The following is a 16645-nucleotide window of genomic DNA, read 5'->3' as shown; positions in this document are numbered from 1 at the left end:
CTTTCTGTTCACAGATATTATTTATAAATTATATTTTAAAACCTATCTCTTTTTTGGGGGGATGCAGTGAGCAAAGTGAGCTAAATTCCTTATTTTGCCAATTAAAGATGATTCTGATTCTGATTTAAAAGTCCTACAATAAAAATCAATTGAAAATTAATTGACTAGATGTTGTGATGTAGCCGAGCCCAGGAGCACGGCATAAAAGGAGTATAATGTACGAGCTTATATACTGCTGTTGAAGGCAACATAGATGCACCTGCGTCTTAAGGACGCTGTCTTTGATCCGTTCCCTGATTGGTCCGTTGCTCTTAGAGGCGGGAGCTGTCTGTGAAGCCAAGCACACTATTAGGCAATACACCTGGCTATCAAGATGAATGCGCCTACCTGTCACTTCCTGCTGTCGGTATTTATTCATTTTCGCTTTTTTTTTTAAATTCTGGGGATAATTTGGCACGTCACTGCCATATTTGAATGATTTCGTCTAATGTATCCCTTGCAGCTTGTGGATCGCGCGGACCACACGTTGCGACCTTGGCTTCATGTTCGGCTTAAAGGAGGAGTAACCCTCCTGGACACCGCTTGGAAAACACCGTTTGGATTTTAATGAGCTACAGCTTCGGGGGTTGTTTTAATGTGGGCTCATATTGTCGTCTTTGTTTTTACAGCAGCAGGAGGAGGGAGGGACTGTGCCATGGAAAGGTAGGCACAACAGATGTGTTTGTATGCTTTTCTCTTATCGTTGGGAAGAGGTTGATACAGACTTGGCAGCAGGCCTGACAGTGCGCGCTTAATAAATAGGCTACTAGAACAACTGCAGCGTACGACGTCGCTGTCACAAGACGCCGCCTGCGGACACCCGCAAACATGCTTGCGATGCGCATGTTTTCTGTACAGGCGCGTGGATGTGTGTCTCTTTGAGGCTTTTTACATGTATTTCAGCTGCCAAAAGATGTCTGTGTGGTAAAGTGCTCGCTTCAGTGTTGAACTGGCCTAAAGCACAAAATGCCTCCCCCCCTCTAAGAAACTAACTCGTCACTACCCCCACCCCTGCCTCTGCAGGGTCATATGTAGGGACGTGGCAGCATATACAATAGAGACAACATTGTCGACACACACACACACACACAGCCTTTGTGTGTGTGTGTGTGTGTAACTGCACTATTATTACAGTAGTATAGTGCAATACAAAAAATCTGATACTTGCTTTGATATTAAATGACGTTCCTTCTTTACTCTGACTTTCTGTTGGAGTCCAGCTGAGGTGAGTGAGGTGACCAATTGAATACCATTTTGGTTTAATTAGTGGAAACAAACACTTCTATTGCAGTGACCTTAAACTGTCCCATAATACTGACATGCTCACACCCTGTGCATGTTTTGAGACTGCATAGTAGTAATGAGGTCCACTGTATGCTGTTTAAGTCTTATTTTGGCACATTCTCAAAAAAAAAAAACTGTTTTCAGACTATTTAGTGAAATAATCTGCTGTCTTCCCACAGTATAAACACATGAATTCTATCTATATAAATAAATACTTGAATAACATTATAAGTGTAATAATCTATTCATTATGGCACTTGTTAGTGGGTGGGGTATATTAGGAAACAAGTGAATGTTTTGCCGTCAACACTGATGTATCGGAAGCAGGAAAAATGGGCAACCATAAGGTTTTGAAGGAGTTTGCCAAGGGCTAAATTATGATGGCTAGAGGAATGGGTTAGAGCATCTCTAAAACTGCAGCTCACTGTGTGTGTTTCCAGTCTGCAGTAGTCTGTATCTGTGGTTATCAAAAGTGGTACAAGAAAGGAACAGTGGTGATCCAAGAACACAGTTATGGAGATCAAACTGCTGAAAAGGTTTATACTGGTTCTGACAGAAAATTGTGAGAATACACAGTGTATTGCAGTTTATTGTGTCTGGGGTTGCATAGGCACAGACCCATGCTGACCCCTGTCCACTACCTAAAGTGGTAACAATGGGCATCAGACCTCAACCATGGAGCAGTGCAAGAAGGGGGCCTGGTCTGATCTATTTCAATTGAATTGAATTCAATTTTATTTATATAGCGCCAAATCACAACAAAAGTCGCCTCAAGGCGCTTCATAGATACAGAGAAAAACCCAACAATCATATGACCCCCTATGAGCAAGCACTTTGGCGACAGTGGGAAGGAAAAACTCCCTTTTAACAGGAAGAAACCTCCGGCAGAACCAGGCTCAGGGAGGGGCGGCCATCTGCTGCGACTGGTTGGGGTGAGAGAAGGAAGACAGAATAAGAAGGAAGACAGAATAAGAAGGAAGACAGGATATCTGATCTGACCTTGAAAGATATTATAGTGGGTTATTTCACAGTGTTTATCAGAGTAGAGGAACAAACTGTCTCTGCAGCGGCTGGGTTTTGTAAACAGCACTGTAGGTAGGGGGTTCTCAGAGTCCACCATCATTTCTACAGTCTTGAGCGGGTTCAGCCCCAGATGGTTCTGACGGCACCAGTGGACCAGCTGATCCACCTCCCATCTATACGCTGATTCGTCATTGTTCTGGATCAGACCAATGATGATGGCGTTATCTGTGAACTTCAGGAGTTTAACAGACGGTTCTCCTGAGCTCTTTGCCAGAGGTTTCCTTAGCGTCATGCATTCTATTCATTTTACAGAGCATGTGTCTGGTCCCACACACACCAAAGGACACACACTGAACCTTGTTTTTACTTTAGGTTTAAACATTGAGTTTATTTGTACTGATGACATTTTTATTTCGGACCATTGTTGTATTCTTTTTAACCTGTCTTTTCATCTGTCCCTCTCTCCTGTTCAACATGTGGTTAGCTCTCGCATCTTAAATTCCTCTACTGCTGTTAAATTTTCCGTTGCTTTTAATTTAGTTTTATCTCCTTATAACGATGTTCATCTTTTAACAAATCTTTTTAATAATCATTCTCTTTCTATTTTAGACAATGTTTGTCCTGTCAAAACTAGACTAGCTCCAGTTTCAAAGTCGTTCCCCTGGATAAATGACAGCATTCGCTTCTTAAAGTGTTGCTGCCGTAAGGTTGAGCGTTTATGGAGGAAAACTCATTTGCATGTCCATCTCCTTCATTTAAGGGACCTTTTAGTCTCTTTTAACACTTCAGTTCGAGATGCGAACTAAGTTCAGACTTAGTGTCTAAGAGCAGAGGTAACCCCAAGGTACTATTAGACACTATTAGTGATATTGTTGCTCCTGCTCCATCTGCTGTCCCAATTTCATTAAATGAAGATTGTGAAAACTTTCTTTCTTTCTTCGTTGAAAAAGTCAGTAATGTGAGGAATCTCTCCTTCTGTGTCTCTGTTGTCAGCTCCAACTCAAGCTAGGCCTGTAATTTTAGAAAGATTTTTACCTGTGTCCTTACCAGAGCTGGTCAAGTTAGTTGATTCGATAAGAGCATCCTCCTGCTCTCTTGATATTTTACCTGGGTCTTTGTTTAAAAATGTCTTTCAGTCTATCGGTCACTGTGTGCTTACAATTATCAATACCTCACTGATTTCTGGTCAGGTCCCTGTTTATTGTAAGAATGCTGTTATTCACCGACTGTTAAAAAAAAAACCCTAAGCTTGACGCTTCTATTCTCTGTAGCTACAGACCAAATTCAAAATTATCGTTCATTGCTAAGATTTTAGAAAAGGTTGTGGATAAGCACCTTATAGCTGTTTTAGATGAATACAGCATTCTGGATAAATTCCAATCTGGCTTTCGTAGAGCTCACTCTACTGAAACTGCACTTCTTAGAGTCTCCAACGACATTTTGATGAGATGTGATGCAGGAGAATGCTCCGTTTTGTTGATGTTGGACCTGACCTCTGCCTTTGATACTGTGGAACATCATATTCTTCTAGATAGGCCTAGACACTGGGTGAGTATATCAGGGGCTGCTTTGGACTGGTTTGAATCTTATTTGCATGAATCCTTTTCTGTGGCTACCTCTAAGTACAGTTCATCTTCTATTTTTCTTGCCTATGGTGTGCCTCAAGGTTCTGTTTTGGGGCCTTTTATTGTTTTTGTTGTATTTACTTCCTCTTCAGCACATTGAGCACTTTTAAGGACATTTCGTATCACTGCTATGCAGATGATATTCAGTTATATATCTCCTTTGAGCCCCAAGATGTTTCCAAGCTACAGATTTTTCATAGGTGCATAGACTCCATTAGAGGTTGGATGGCTAGAAACTTTCTTCAACTAAATGAGGAGAAGACTGAAGTCCTTGTTTGTGCTCCTTTTTTTTTTTTTTTTTTTTTTTTTTTTCTTGCCTGTCCCGTTTGGTTCTTTTGCCATCAGAATTATTGTCTAAAGGCGAAGAAAGATGCCCAACGGATTTACTTTACCAAATGGACCATCCCAGCCTTGCCATAATGGTCTATTTGATTCACCTTTTGTTTATTTTATTTTATTTTCACTTGCTAAATACGGGACAGACTTGACTGGGGAAAAGAAAGGGGAGAAAGAAAGCGGACAAGAGGGACGGGGATAAAGGGCAAAAAAACAAAAACCAACAAAATAAGCAGACAAAAAATACCAATCAATCACCTGGATCACCTGTTGAGAAAGAAAAAAGAGAAAACAAGCAGAAGAAAAAGAGAGCAATATAATAAACAACATCACGATGATCTATGGGAATATAACAGTAAATACTAAATATTAAACATTATTGTGCAGCACGTAAGATCGACAGCGCACAGTGTGCTTTGAGGTAGGAGCCAAAAAGGGTGTAGTTTTTGTGTGTGAGCACCTGTGTGTACACCTGTGAGCATGAGCGCCGTTGTATTTAAAACGTTTCTTCATGTAATGATCTGCTAGAGGGTGTGGGGGGGCCATAGCCCAGTCCTCCAGGGCATGAAGCAGGTATGGAGGAGATCAAAACTCCAGACATCCAGAGGCCCTCAGAACACAAGAGACCAAGGAAGACCAACAGAGGGGCAGCTGCGCCACTATCCCAGAAAGAGCTGAAGAGAGCCCCAGATGAGGGGTCACTCTGCAGCCGCGGAGCAGAAGCCAGGGGGGGTTGCAGTGACATGCCCATGAGCTCCGCCGGCAGCCAGCTGTGCCAGAGTGACCGAGCCCCAGGCCGAGAGGCTGAGAGCACCCCACCACCGAAGTGGCCCGAGCGAGCCCCAGGTTCCAGGCCCCGATAAGCAGCCACCAAGGAGTGAGCCGGTGTGTACCTGGGCGCCCATTCCCGGACACAAAGAACCACCAACGCACCGATGTCTGAGGGCGTCTGCCACTGGCAGGTGAAGTGGTGGGGAGAGATCGGCCTCCATACCTTAGAGGGCCTGAGATGTCCCCAGAGAGGTGGCGTCTGATACCCAACCTGACATATAGACACAGACATACAGGGATTTGATGTTTTTTTTTTTTTTTCTAATTCCTGAATATTTTTGTTTTCTTCTTTCTTTTTATGTGATGAGAAAGAAATTATTTTACCTCTCATCACAGCTTTCCCTGCTTCCCATAGAACAGATGCTGAAGTTCCGGGAGCGTCATTATAGTCTAAATATTCTTTTTTAAAATATTTAATAAAGTCTTCATCTTTAAGCAGTGATGTATTAAATCTCCAGTTTTTACTTGGCGTAGTATTATTCTTGTGCATTAGTGTTGAAGATACAGGAGCATGATCGCTGACAGCTATAGGGTGAATCTCAGTATCTGAAATGTCACTCAGCAGTGAGCTGCTGACCAAAAAATAATCCAGACGAGAGTAGGAGTGATGGACATGTGAGAAAAAAGTATATTCCTTACTGTTGGGGTGAAGGGAGCGCCATGCATCGCAAAGACCAAAGTTGCTCATATACAGTTTGATTATATTTGTGGACTGCCAAATACGCCGAGTTCCTGCTGTATTGAGCCTACCCATTTCTCCATTTAGTCCAAGGTTGAGGTTGCCTCCAAGAACAAGTGTGCCATCTAAGTGTTCAGAGAGTGCACTGAAAAAACCGTGAAAGAATGAGGGATCATCAACATTTGGACCATATATACTTACAATACATAGCTTTTTTATCAAGTATAGATAATTTAATGATTAAGAATCTGCCCTTGTTTGTGCTCCTAAAAAAATTGTACCTAGTGTTATGGAAAACTTGGGTCCACTTGCTACATTTGCCAAACCTTCTATCAGGAACCTTGATGTTACTATTGACTCAGCTCTGACTTTGGACGCTCATGTTAAATCTCTGGTCCGCTCCTGTTTTTATCACTTGAGAAACATTGTTAAGCTGAGTCCCATTGTATCGTGCTCCGAATTAGAAATTGTCATTCGTGCATTTGTTTCATCTCGTCTGGATTATTGTAATTCTTTGTTTACTTGTTTATGTAAAGCCTCTTTGAAGCATCTGCAAGTTGTTCAGAATGCTGCTGCAAAGCTTCTGACCAAGTCTTCCAAGTACTCCCATGTCACACCCCTCCCGATTCAGCTGCATTGGCTCCCTATTAAATTCAGAATCCACTTTAAGGTTTTGACCTTGACTTTCAGGGCTCTGCATGGACAAGCACCAACATATATCAGTGAAATTTAACATCCATACATTCCCAGCAAGTCCCTGAGGTCATGTGATCAGGGTTTGCTGGTTGTCCAGCACACAAGGCTGAAAACAAAAGGCGACACAGCTTTTTTTAACTGTGGCCCTCAGACTGTGGAACTCTCTCCCTTTGAGCCTGAGATCTGTGGACTCAGTGGTCGCTTTTAAAAAAAACAGCTAAAAACTCATCTTTTTAAACTTTCTTTTGGTTGATTTTGATTTTTATGTTTTGGCTTCTGTGAAGCACTTTGTGATTTTTATCTTGAAAGGTGCTATATAAATAACATTTTACTTTACTATTTGCCCATTACGCAAACTGCGGGAGATCCAGATGTCCTTCAGGTAGCTCAGCACCATACGGGACAGAGAATATTTCCTCTAATGTAGAAGGGAAAGAAAAGGAATATGCAAACATGGCGAAAGCATTTAAAACGTGATTATCTTAACTGGGCCTTCATTAATCCAGCAAAAATCTATGGCAAAAATTTCAGATGCTGGCCAAGGAGAAACCGAATGACAAAACATTGTCAGAATAATATTCTCCAAACGTAACATCCCAGTGCACTTCAGACTCAACACCCTTTGACAAAAACTGGCTCATCACAAGGGCAAAACACCTGAGCTAAACAGTGTAGTTTTTAGGACAGACTCATACCGTAAGCGGTGAAATATCTTCATGAACTAAAAAGAAGTTTGGTTTTAGGACCATCATAAAGTATTGTATCAGAAATAGGGAAAGGTTCCCTTTCATACAACTTGTACGTCTAAATGTCCAAATGTTTCAGTCTAGCCTTGATTTAAACTTTGATTACCATGCAGCTACAGAGATAGATTAGCCCTCTTCACAGAGCGGTGTTACCTGAGTAGGATGCATCAGTCAGCAGAGTAGAAGAATGGGTTGTCCATTTATTGTATATGTGTGTGTGGTTCTTAGAATTCTTGCGGGGCAAATATTTTATTTTCTAAAAAGAACACAAATGACTTCTGAGCTGTTGCTATGGTGTAGAGGTAAAGAAATGTTGTTAAACACCAAACAAATGCATAGTAATAAGCCATGGTGTGGGGAAAACTTTTGAAAGCACACCAGATCTCAATGGGGAAGAAATCATGCTCGATATCTATACTCCTATGGATTGGGTCATATGTAAGGAATGAAAGGATGCCACATTGTTTGATTGACCTACAGAGGGGTGAATTCAAAGACACCATGAGAGTTAAAGTTCAAAGGTCAAAGCGTTTGTGGTCAGTCTGAGGATTTCATGCTCCTAATGGCAGCCAGGGTGCTCTTGTCTAATATGTAGTGGTCTGTGTCCCTCCATGGATATGCCTTCCCAGACCATCACTTATCCACTGGCAAAGCGGTCATGCTGACACAGGGTCTTATTGGTTTTATGGTCAAGCAGAGAGAGTGTGTTCACTTTTCGCTCTACTCAAGGGCCTGCCCGTCTGCCTGCAGTGAACTCTATTGTCAGATTGAGGCAGTGCACAAAGTATGTGCCACCACTGGTCTGTGAGCCACTGTTGCTTGTGTCTTGTGTGGGTAGTAGAGCAGGCCAGTGGTGGACCTGGCCAACCTGGTATACAGGCATTTGAATACTGTTAAGATGGAAACAAAAACTCAAAGTTGCTTTATGTCTTCTGTTTGCAGGCATGGATGACAGGTTATGTGTGCCCCCCAGCTAAAGGCCTCAGTTGCCCTTACCTGTGCATCCATTCAATCCCTCTGTGAGCATGTATCGCAGGAACGGGCTGTCGGATGGTACTAGCATCAATTCAGTCACCTCAGAGGTAAGGACATGATTCTACGGAGATTATTGTTTGTTTGTTTATTTTTGTTTTGTTTTTTAATAATCCCCAAGTGCTGTTAAAGAGAGCAACATTTTTTTTTTAAACAAATCCAAACATGCTAGTTTTATAATGGATGCTTCCATTATTTTGCTTTGCACACGGAAACAAAATTATTTAAAAATAACCCCAAAAGCTACAAGGGTCAAAATTATTAGTGTCCCATGATGCTAATAGCCAGTTGTGTATCCTTTTTGCTAGATAACAGCCTGCAGTCTCCTAAAAGAAAATCCCAGCCCATTCTTCTTTGAGGAATCTCTTAAGCTCCTCTAGATTTGATGGTCTTCTGGCATGGACCTTGGCTTCTAATTCACCCAACAGATTTTTAGTAGGATTTATGTCAGGACTTTGTCCAGGGCTAAATCAGAATTATCTTTATTTGTGCACACAAACAAGGGATTTGACTCCGTCCTCTCTGCATGGAACACAAGGCTTTGTGATACCTTCTCAAGTAACAGTTCAAACCCTTGCAAAACTTTATTTATATATATATATATATATATATATATATATACACACACACACACACACACACACACACACACACACACACTATATAAGTTTGTATATATAGTATACAAACTTGCAAAAGCTTGTATACTACATATAAATATGGAAGAAATACCTCAGATTTAACTTCATTTTTACAAGCTTTGAGCATCAAGTTAAAGCACCTCATTGCTCAGCATTGGTTTGTGTAATGGCTCAATTTCTTTTAAAAAAAGGTCAGTTTTTCAGAGGGCTTAATAATAATGACACTGGTAATTTTAGTTGGATTTCTGAAATATTTCGATTACAGGTGCAAATAGAAATATTTGGTGCTTTCTAAAGAAAAATAGTATGTTTAGAATTGCTATGTTGAAAATCCCTGGTTTTGTGTAGAAAAACTTTCATAGGGGGGTTAATACACGGGATGGGAGAAAACATGATGCCCTAAACATTATCTTATGCGTGCTGTCTCTGAAATATAAAATGTATCCAACATTGTACTTTGTAGTAGAAAGCTGGTGGGTTTATTTGTTTGTTTGTGTTTAATGTGAGTATTCAGTTTATATTTTGTATGTATTTTTTATTTGATATTTATATCAAAATGTCATATTATGAAATTGTTGTTATAACAATGCCATACATTTGCTGCTGTGTATGAATAACAACAAAATAAGCCCGGGCATGTCTGAGAGTCAGAGGTCGTCAGAGGTGCTCATCCCCCTGCCAATGACTTTTGAATACCTAAAAATGGATCTACTTCAGAAAACTCCAAAGAAGCAGAATATTTTGCAAAATATAACAAACAAGAAACAAAAAACAAAACAAAACTGTTTCTGCTAAATGTGGAATGTGGGAAAACCAGTGACTGTAGAAAACAGTCAGAAAACAGTTTTCTACAGTCATTGGAGAAAAAAAATAAATGTGGAAAACAAATGTTTTTCACTACTTGAGGCTGTAGTACAACCAGGCTATGACGGACGAGATGTTAGCAGCTGGTGATGAACAACTTATATTTTAAATAAATTACTGAACTACTTGCTAGATATACTCCATATGACAGGAACAATAAATAGTGGATGGAAGTTACTGATATTGTTACCTGGTAGAAAAACAGGGCATTAAGCAGCTGGTTAAAAAGCTCGACCCAAGAACGTTCCAGGTTGAAAATATTTTTCAGTTTTATTATGTGACATTATTGTGCAGTTCCTGCAAAGTTGCTTGGTTATTGTTAAAGTGTTAAGCAGTTATTTGAGATTTTTATTTAAAAAGTTTTCCAGGGAAAACTGCCTGGAAAACATTTTCGTGCCTGCATTTGGCTTGGTGTGACTGGATATAATGCCGTGTCACTACTATTGCATTATAATGCATTGCACAGCATATTAAAAGGCAGTAGGTATTATTGAATCTCTAATTCAGTTCAGTTCAATTTTCTTTCTTTCTTTTTCCTTTTTTAAATTCAAATTCTGTTGTTTTCATTCAAATTCTGTTTTCATTCAAATTCTGTTTTCATTCAAATTCTGTTTTCATTCAAATTCTGTTGTTTTCATTCAAATTCCATTTTTTGTTCTCAAATTCTGTTGTTTTCATTTTAATTCCGTTCTTTTCATTGAAATTCCGTTGTTTTCTTTCTAATTCCGTTCTTTTAATTCAAATTCCGTTTTCATTCAAATGCTGTTGTTTTCATTCTAATTCTACTCTTGTTATTCAAATTCTATTGTTTGTTTTAGAATTTTGTTGCTTTAATTCAAACTCTGTTCTATACATTCAAATTCCGTTGTTTTCATTCAAATTCCGTTGTTTTCGTTCAAAATCTGTTGTTTTCATGCAAATTCTTTGGTTTTTGATCAAATTCTGTTCTTTTAATATATAGCGCCAAATCACAACAACAGTTGCTTGGAGGCGCTGTTTATTGTAAGGTAAAGACCCACAACAATACAGAGAAAACCTAAACAATCATATGACCCCCCCCCCCTCCCATGATATTATATTTGATATTATACAAATATACCGACAGCTGGAAATCTGCAATTCTAATGTGATTACAACCTTTTGAATCAGTGAATACAAGTGCTCAATTGCTCAAACCGCTTACTTGCTTTTGCGACGCTTCTCTCGGGAAACATGTCGCAAAACTATAACTGTAACTAAAGGAGGGTGAAGGAGGGTTGGGGGGTGGTAGGAACAGGCCAGCCAGCCAGTCAGGAAGCAGAAGACCAAGAGGTGTTCTTCCTTGCTGCCCTCTGGTAAGTTTCCTTCAAACCAGAGTCTTCCACAACAGATAGAGAAACACTGCTTTTATGCTTTACGGCTTATTGTCTATTTTCTATTATTTGACCTATTCTTATTGATAGCTTATTGATGGCTTATGTCTCATGTGACTCAGTTACATCAAGCACTGAATTTTGTTACTACACTATACATGGTACACACTTCTACACCTTTATTTCTAGATAGATAGATTTTCCACAGCTTAAACAAATGTATGCATGTTTCCAAGTTCCTTTCTGGATCACTAGAAATCAAACTATCTATTCAGCCATCTTCAACCATCACTGGCTCTGTGGAAGTAGAAAAACACATTATTTTAGACACTAATTAGACACTTTGAGACCAACTTGTGGTCTTGTTGGTTCCATGTCATCTGCACTGTACTATGGTTCTTTGTTTCTCAGATTCTCCACCCATCTTGCTCAGCCATCTACTGACCAGTGAGACATTTATCATGCTTTATGACCAAGCACCTACCTGCTTTCCCACTGTTTTCCAAGCCCACTCCCTGTACTCTCAGCTGTTTGAACACTTTATAAATAAAACTGAATTAAGTATTTAACATATATGTGGACTTGGAGAAGGCATTCGACCGTGTCCCTCAGGGGGTCCTGTGGGGGGTACCCCGGGAGTATGGGGTGTCTGGCGTTCCCCCGGACAAGCTGGAGGAGGTGGCTGGGGAGAGGGAGGTCTGGGCTTCTCTGCTTGGGCTGCTGCCCCCGCGACCCGGCCCTGGATAAGCGGAAGAAAATGGATGGATGGATTTAACATATATGTTTGTGTTGTTTATGAATACAAACACTAAACATATAGATATATCTGTATTATAATTTAATGTGTTACCATATTCTTTCATGGCATATTTCAAGTCCTCGGGCGCTTGGCCCATCAGAAACACTCTGTTGGTTAATATCATGTGATTAAACTAAAAGAAGAATCACTCTTGGACACATTATTTGCTCACTTGTATTAAGGCAAATAATACAATATAATGAATAACAAATATAACAATAATGATAAACCACTGGTGATAGTCAAAGTTTTTTTTTTTTTTTTTTAAAAACCATGTCACTTCTAATGACCAGTGTCTTTTAGTTTTGTTTTTAAAGCCTTTATCTGTTGAGTTTGGTGATGTATCATACGAATGTTGTTATAAATGTTTAATAGTGTAAAGATGTACCCATAGACTGACCAATACTGTGTAATATTGCTGATAAGGCCAACAGGAGGAACCAAATAATCTCGTAACTGAGAACTGTAAAGATACCTTAATTCACAGACAATTTCTGTATTTATGTCACTTTTTTCTAATTTCTCATTTAGAGAAATTTAAAAAATTTTGTGCCTCTTTTGTCTTCTGTATCTTGAGACCCAAAAATTATGTCAAATTGGCATTGTAAAGGTTTTCTCACTTCCTAATATGCATCTAGATACACAAGTACAATACTTTACTGAATTTCCTGGAGGAATCCACCCGAGGGATTAATAAGGTCCTATCTAATCTAGTTTAAGTATGTTTTTGTTTGTTTGTATTTAATTATGTGATCTAGCTTTCTCCCTTTGTGTGGCAAAAAACAATGTATATGTGTATATCATTATCGCCAATTTCATGTCAGTGGCACCTCTAAAAAATATTTAGTTAAGAAATTTGTGGCATTTTCAGTACTTATTTTACTCACTGGTTGAGAATGACCAAACGCAATAAGCCTAAGCTTAAGTGCCAAACTCCACCTTAATTTTTCATTAATATTTTAATACCCCCTGTGAATCTAGACTGTTATTCTTGTCACAATGTGGGTTTGTGTTTCTGAGCTCATTAACAAATTATTTTCTACATTTGAAGAAAGTTCTAAACTCAGAGGACATGGCCTTATTCGAAATTTCAATGCTGCTCTTGGGTGGCTCAATAATTATATAAATCACAGAGAAAAGTTTATTATTTTATTTGTTTAAGCATCAGAAGTACTTTCTTCGACAGAGCATCAAGTTTTACTTATCATATGATTTGTGTTGATAATACATTTGTAAATACTTCTTTAAAAAATATTAACATTAATAATATTGATATGCAAAAATGTACTGCACATGTACTGTATCAGAATCAGAATACTTTATTGATCCCTATACCTGTATATATTTATAGTGGATAATTGAGGATAATTTGGGGGGCATTTCCACTGCAATCTGTGTCTACTGAAGAATGTAAAGAGCACTATTGGTATTGTTGTAAAGGAGTATTTAATCTGATGGTAATTTTGGTATCAATTATTATGTATTAATTTTTGACATTCCTAACCAAAGTCACTACTTTTTTCATTCTTACTGTGAAACAGTGAAGAAACAACTTAAGTATGGCTGGCAGCAAATCACAATTGCCTAATCTGGCACAGTAAAACGTAAAATATTTTAGTTACAAATCAGAGGATTGTCTTGCATGAATTGTGACACTATTGTATCTTGAGTTATTCTGTGATAGATTGATGGTGAAATTTGTTTCTGTCAGGCCAGCAGCAGCTCTGACTCTCTGCAAGGACCTTATGTGAACTACGCCAAGAGCTACGATGCGGTCGTCTTTGATGTGCTTAAGGTGACGCCTGAGGAGTTTGCTGTAAGTATCTTGATTAAATTAGTTTATGAGGTTAATGAATAACTTCTATAAGAGAATATCATGGAATAGATATTGTGGAATAGATGATAGTAAATGGCATATAAATTTAATTTAAGTACATTTTCTTTAAAAACCTTGCCATTTAACGTTATTTTCAGATTTTTAGGTGGCAGCCTAAGCTAAATTGATTATACCAAAGAACATAATGATAATTTTGGATGATACTTGGTTAACATGAGTAATTAGCTGAACAATAAAATTAGCTTAGCTTAACAATAAAAATAATTTGCTGTTACTTGGAATTCAAGTTGGACTTCAGATTTTTTTTTTCTTTTACTACAGCAGAGCTTCTATAACTTTGAGTGTAATTTAATTGAAAAAAATTATATATAACAGAAAGAGTCATCTCTTTTGGTCATCTTGTCTTGACCTGCTCAAAAGTGGGTGGATCTGAAGGAAAGGAATACAGAATGAACAGTAAAGACTAACCCTTTTATCCTGGTTAATTTATTTTCATAATTGCTGGAAGGAAAAGTCGTTGAAATTAAAATCCAAGCCCTAAATCAAACATGATTGTGATATATATTTTATTTTCCAAACTTTTTTGGTACACTGGATTTTTAAAGCATCCTGCTATGGACTAAATGATATGCTGGAAACAAAGTAGAACAGCTGTGCCATGTTAACATAAATAAATTTAAAATAGGACAAAACATGCTTTTCCGTTAAAGTTTTCATTATTTAAGGTTTTCAAAAATAATACAAATAAATAAATGAATAAAAACATCATGTAGGTACTGTACAATTACAGGTAAAAAGCTATCCAAACCTATCTGGCACTGTGTTGAAAAAAGTAATTCCCTCCCTAAATCTCCTTGTGCCACCCTTTGGAGCAACAACTGCAGTCAGGTATTTACAATAACTGGTAAGGAGTCTTACACATTGCTGTGAAGGAATTTTAGCTCACTCATCTTAGCAGAATTGTTATACTTTAGCCACTTTAGAAGGTTTTCAAGCATTATCAGCCCGTTTATGGTCATGCCTAAGCATCTCAACTGGATTAAACTCAGGACTTTGGCTAGGTCGCTCATAAACCTCTATTTTATTTTTTTAAATTAAGTAATTCATTTTTTTGGAGCCATTCAGAGGTAGATTTAGTGATATGTTCCGAATCATTTTCTGGATGAAAATGATGCTTCAGGGTATAAACTGATAGCTGGACATTGTCTTTCAGGATGTTCTGGTAGAGAGCAGAATTCATGGTTTCATCAGTTAAGGCAAGTCATCCAACAAAGGTGCAGCAAAGCAGCCCCAGAGCCATCACACTACCACCACCATGTTTTACTGTTGGTATGATGATCTTTTTATGACATGCTCTTAGTTTCATGCCAAATGTAATGGGACACAAACCTTCCAGAAAGTTAAGCTTTTGTCTTGTTAGTCTACAGAATATTTTCCCAAAAGTCTTGGGTTTTGTCAAGATGTTTTTTAGAAAATGTGAGACAAACTTTTGTGTTTGTGGTCACTTGTGGTTTTTCACTTTGGCACTCTTCCATGGATGACATCTTTGCTTGGTCTCTTTGTTACTGTTTGATTCATGAAGACTGACCTTAACTGAGGCAATTGAAGCCTGCAGTTCTTTAAATGTTATTCTAGGTGCTTTGGTAACCTCTTGAATCACTAATGTGCTCTTAGAATAATTTTAGTAGGCCAACAACTGTTCCAAGTTTTTTCCATTTGTGAATAAGGAATACCTCCTGTACACCCACCACCCACCTGCTGGGCGGCAGTCAAGGTTGGAAGCCCTGGGAGACTGATCCCCCCAGCTATTGAGGCTGGTAATTGGGACATGGAACGTTGCCTCTCTGGTGGGTAAGGAGCCTTAGCTAGTGCCTGAGGTCGATACCAGCTTGATATAATCAGGCTTGCCTCAATGCATGGTGAGGGCTCTGGAAGTCGTCTGGTGACTGGATGGACTCTGTTCCAGCCTGGACTTCCCCTTCGTAAGAGGTGGCAAGCTGGGGTGGGTATCCTTGTATCCCGTCGTCTTGATGCCGCTACTTTTGGTGTTTTCTCCAGTGGGCCGAGAAGGTTGTTTCCCTGTATCTTCAGGCCAAGGAATGAGTCCTGACTGTCGTTTGTGCTTATGTGCAGAAGGATGGTTCGCCTTCTTGGCGTTGCTGGGTGGGGTTCTTGACTGTATTCCATTTGGGAGAAATGGACTTCCTGATTTGAACCTCAGTGGTTTTCTCTTATTGGACTTTGTCAATAATGAACACAATATTTGAACATAAAGATGTCAATAAGTGTACGTGGCACTAGATCTCTGGCCATAATGTTCTGGACACTTAGATGAAGGAGGAGCTGAACTGTCAGCTGATCACCACATGTGGTGAGTTGGATCAGGTGGCAAGGGAGGACACTGGACAGATATGGCACACCAAAACATATAGCGAGGGTGCATTGGAAACACCTGGCAGAAGCCCCTGACCACAAGATGTTCAACTCTCACCTCTGGCAGAACTTTAATAGTGTTCTGAGGGAGGCTGAGGACATTGAGTCTGAATGGCAAAGTCACTCAGGTAGTTAAACAACACCTTGGTGGCCTTGGTGAATGAAATTCACCCTAAATTCCTGAATTCTCTGGATGTTATAGGGCTGTATTGGTGGACACACCTCTGCAGCGCTTGTGGCAATCTGGGCCATTGTCTCAGGATTGGCAGACTGAGGTGGTGGTTCCAATCTTTAAGAATGGTGTGTTTTATAGACTTGTAAAAGGAATTCGACCATATCCCTCAGGGTATCCCGTGGGGGGTGGTGCTGGAGTATACGGTGTTTGGCCCATTGTTATGAGCCATTCGGTCCCTGTACAGCTGCAGTGA

General features: G+C 39.3%; 1 protein-coding gene across 2 annotated transcripts in view; it reads left to right on the top strand.

Annotated features, from left to right (window-relative positions):
* The first annotated feature begins 389 nt into the window (after window positions 1-389).
* Window positions 390-16645, top strand: part of LOC146384181 (ras-specific guanine nucleotide-releasing factor RalGPS1-like) — a 77615-nt gene continuing 61359 nt past the window's right edge. The window contains exons 1-3 of one of the 2 annotated variants that reach the window (XM_084936055.1): window positions 390-702; window positions 8202-8341; window positions 13659-13763. In XM_084936055.1, the coding sequence (XP_084792181.1) occupies window positions 8285-8341; window positions 13659-13763 (162 nt within the window). In that variant the 5' untranslated portion in view covers window positions 390-702; window positions 8202-8284. Of the gene's footprint in view, window positions 703-8201; window positions 8342-13658; window positions 13764-14997; window positions 15114-16645 lie in introns of those variants that run through there. The other variant, XM_084936056.1, reaches the window with a different exon arrangement.

This window comes from Perissodus microlepis, chromosome 7 (assembly GCF_051167445.1).
Source record: "Perissodus microlepis isolate ML-2025 ecotype Zambia chromosome 7, ASM5116744v1, whole genome shotgun sequence".
Lineage (NCBI taxonomy): Eukaryota > Metazoa > Chordata > Actinopteri > Cichliformes > Cichlidae > Perissodus > Perissodus microlepis.
Note: the sequence above shows the minus strand (reverse complement) of the source record. Positions and strands in the feature narration are given on the sequence as shown.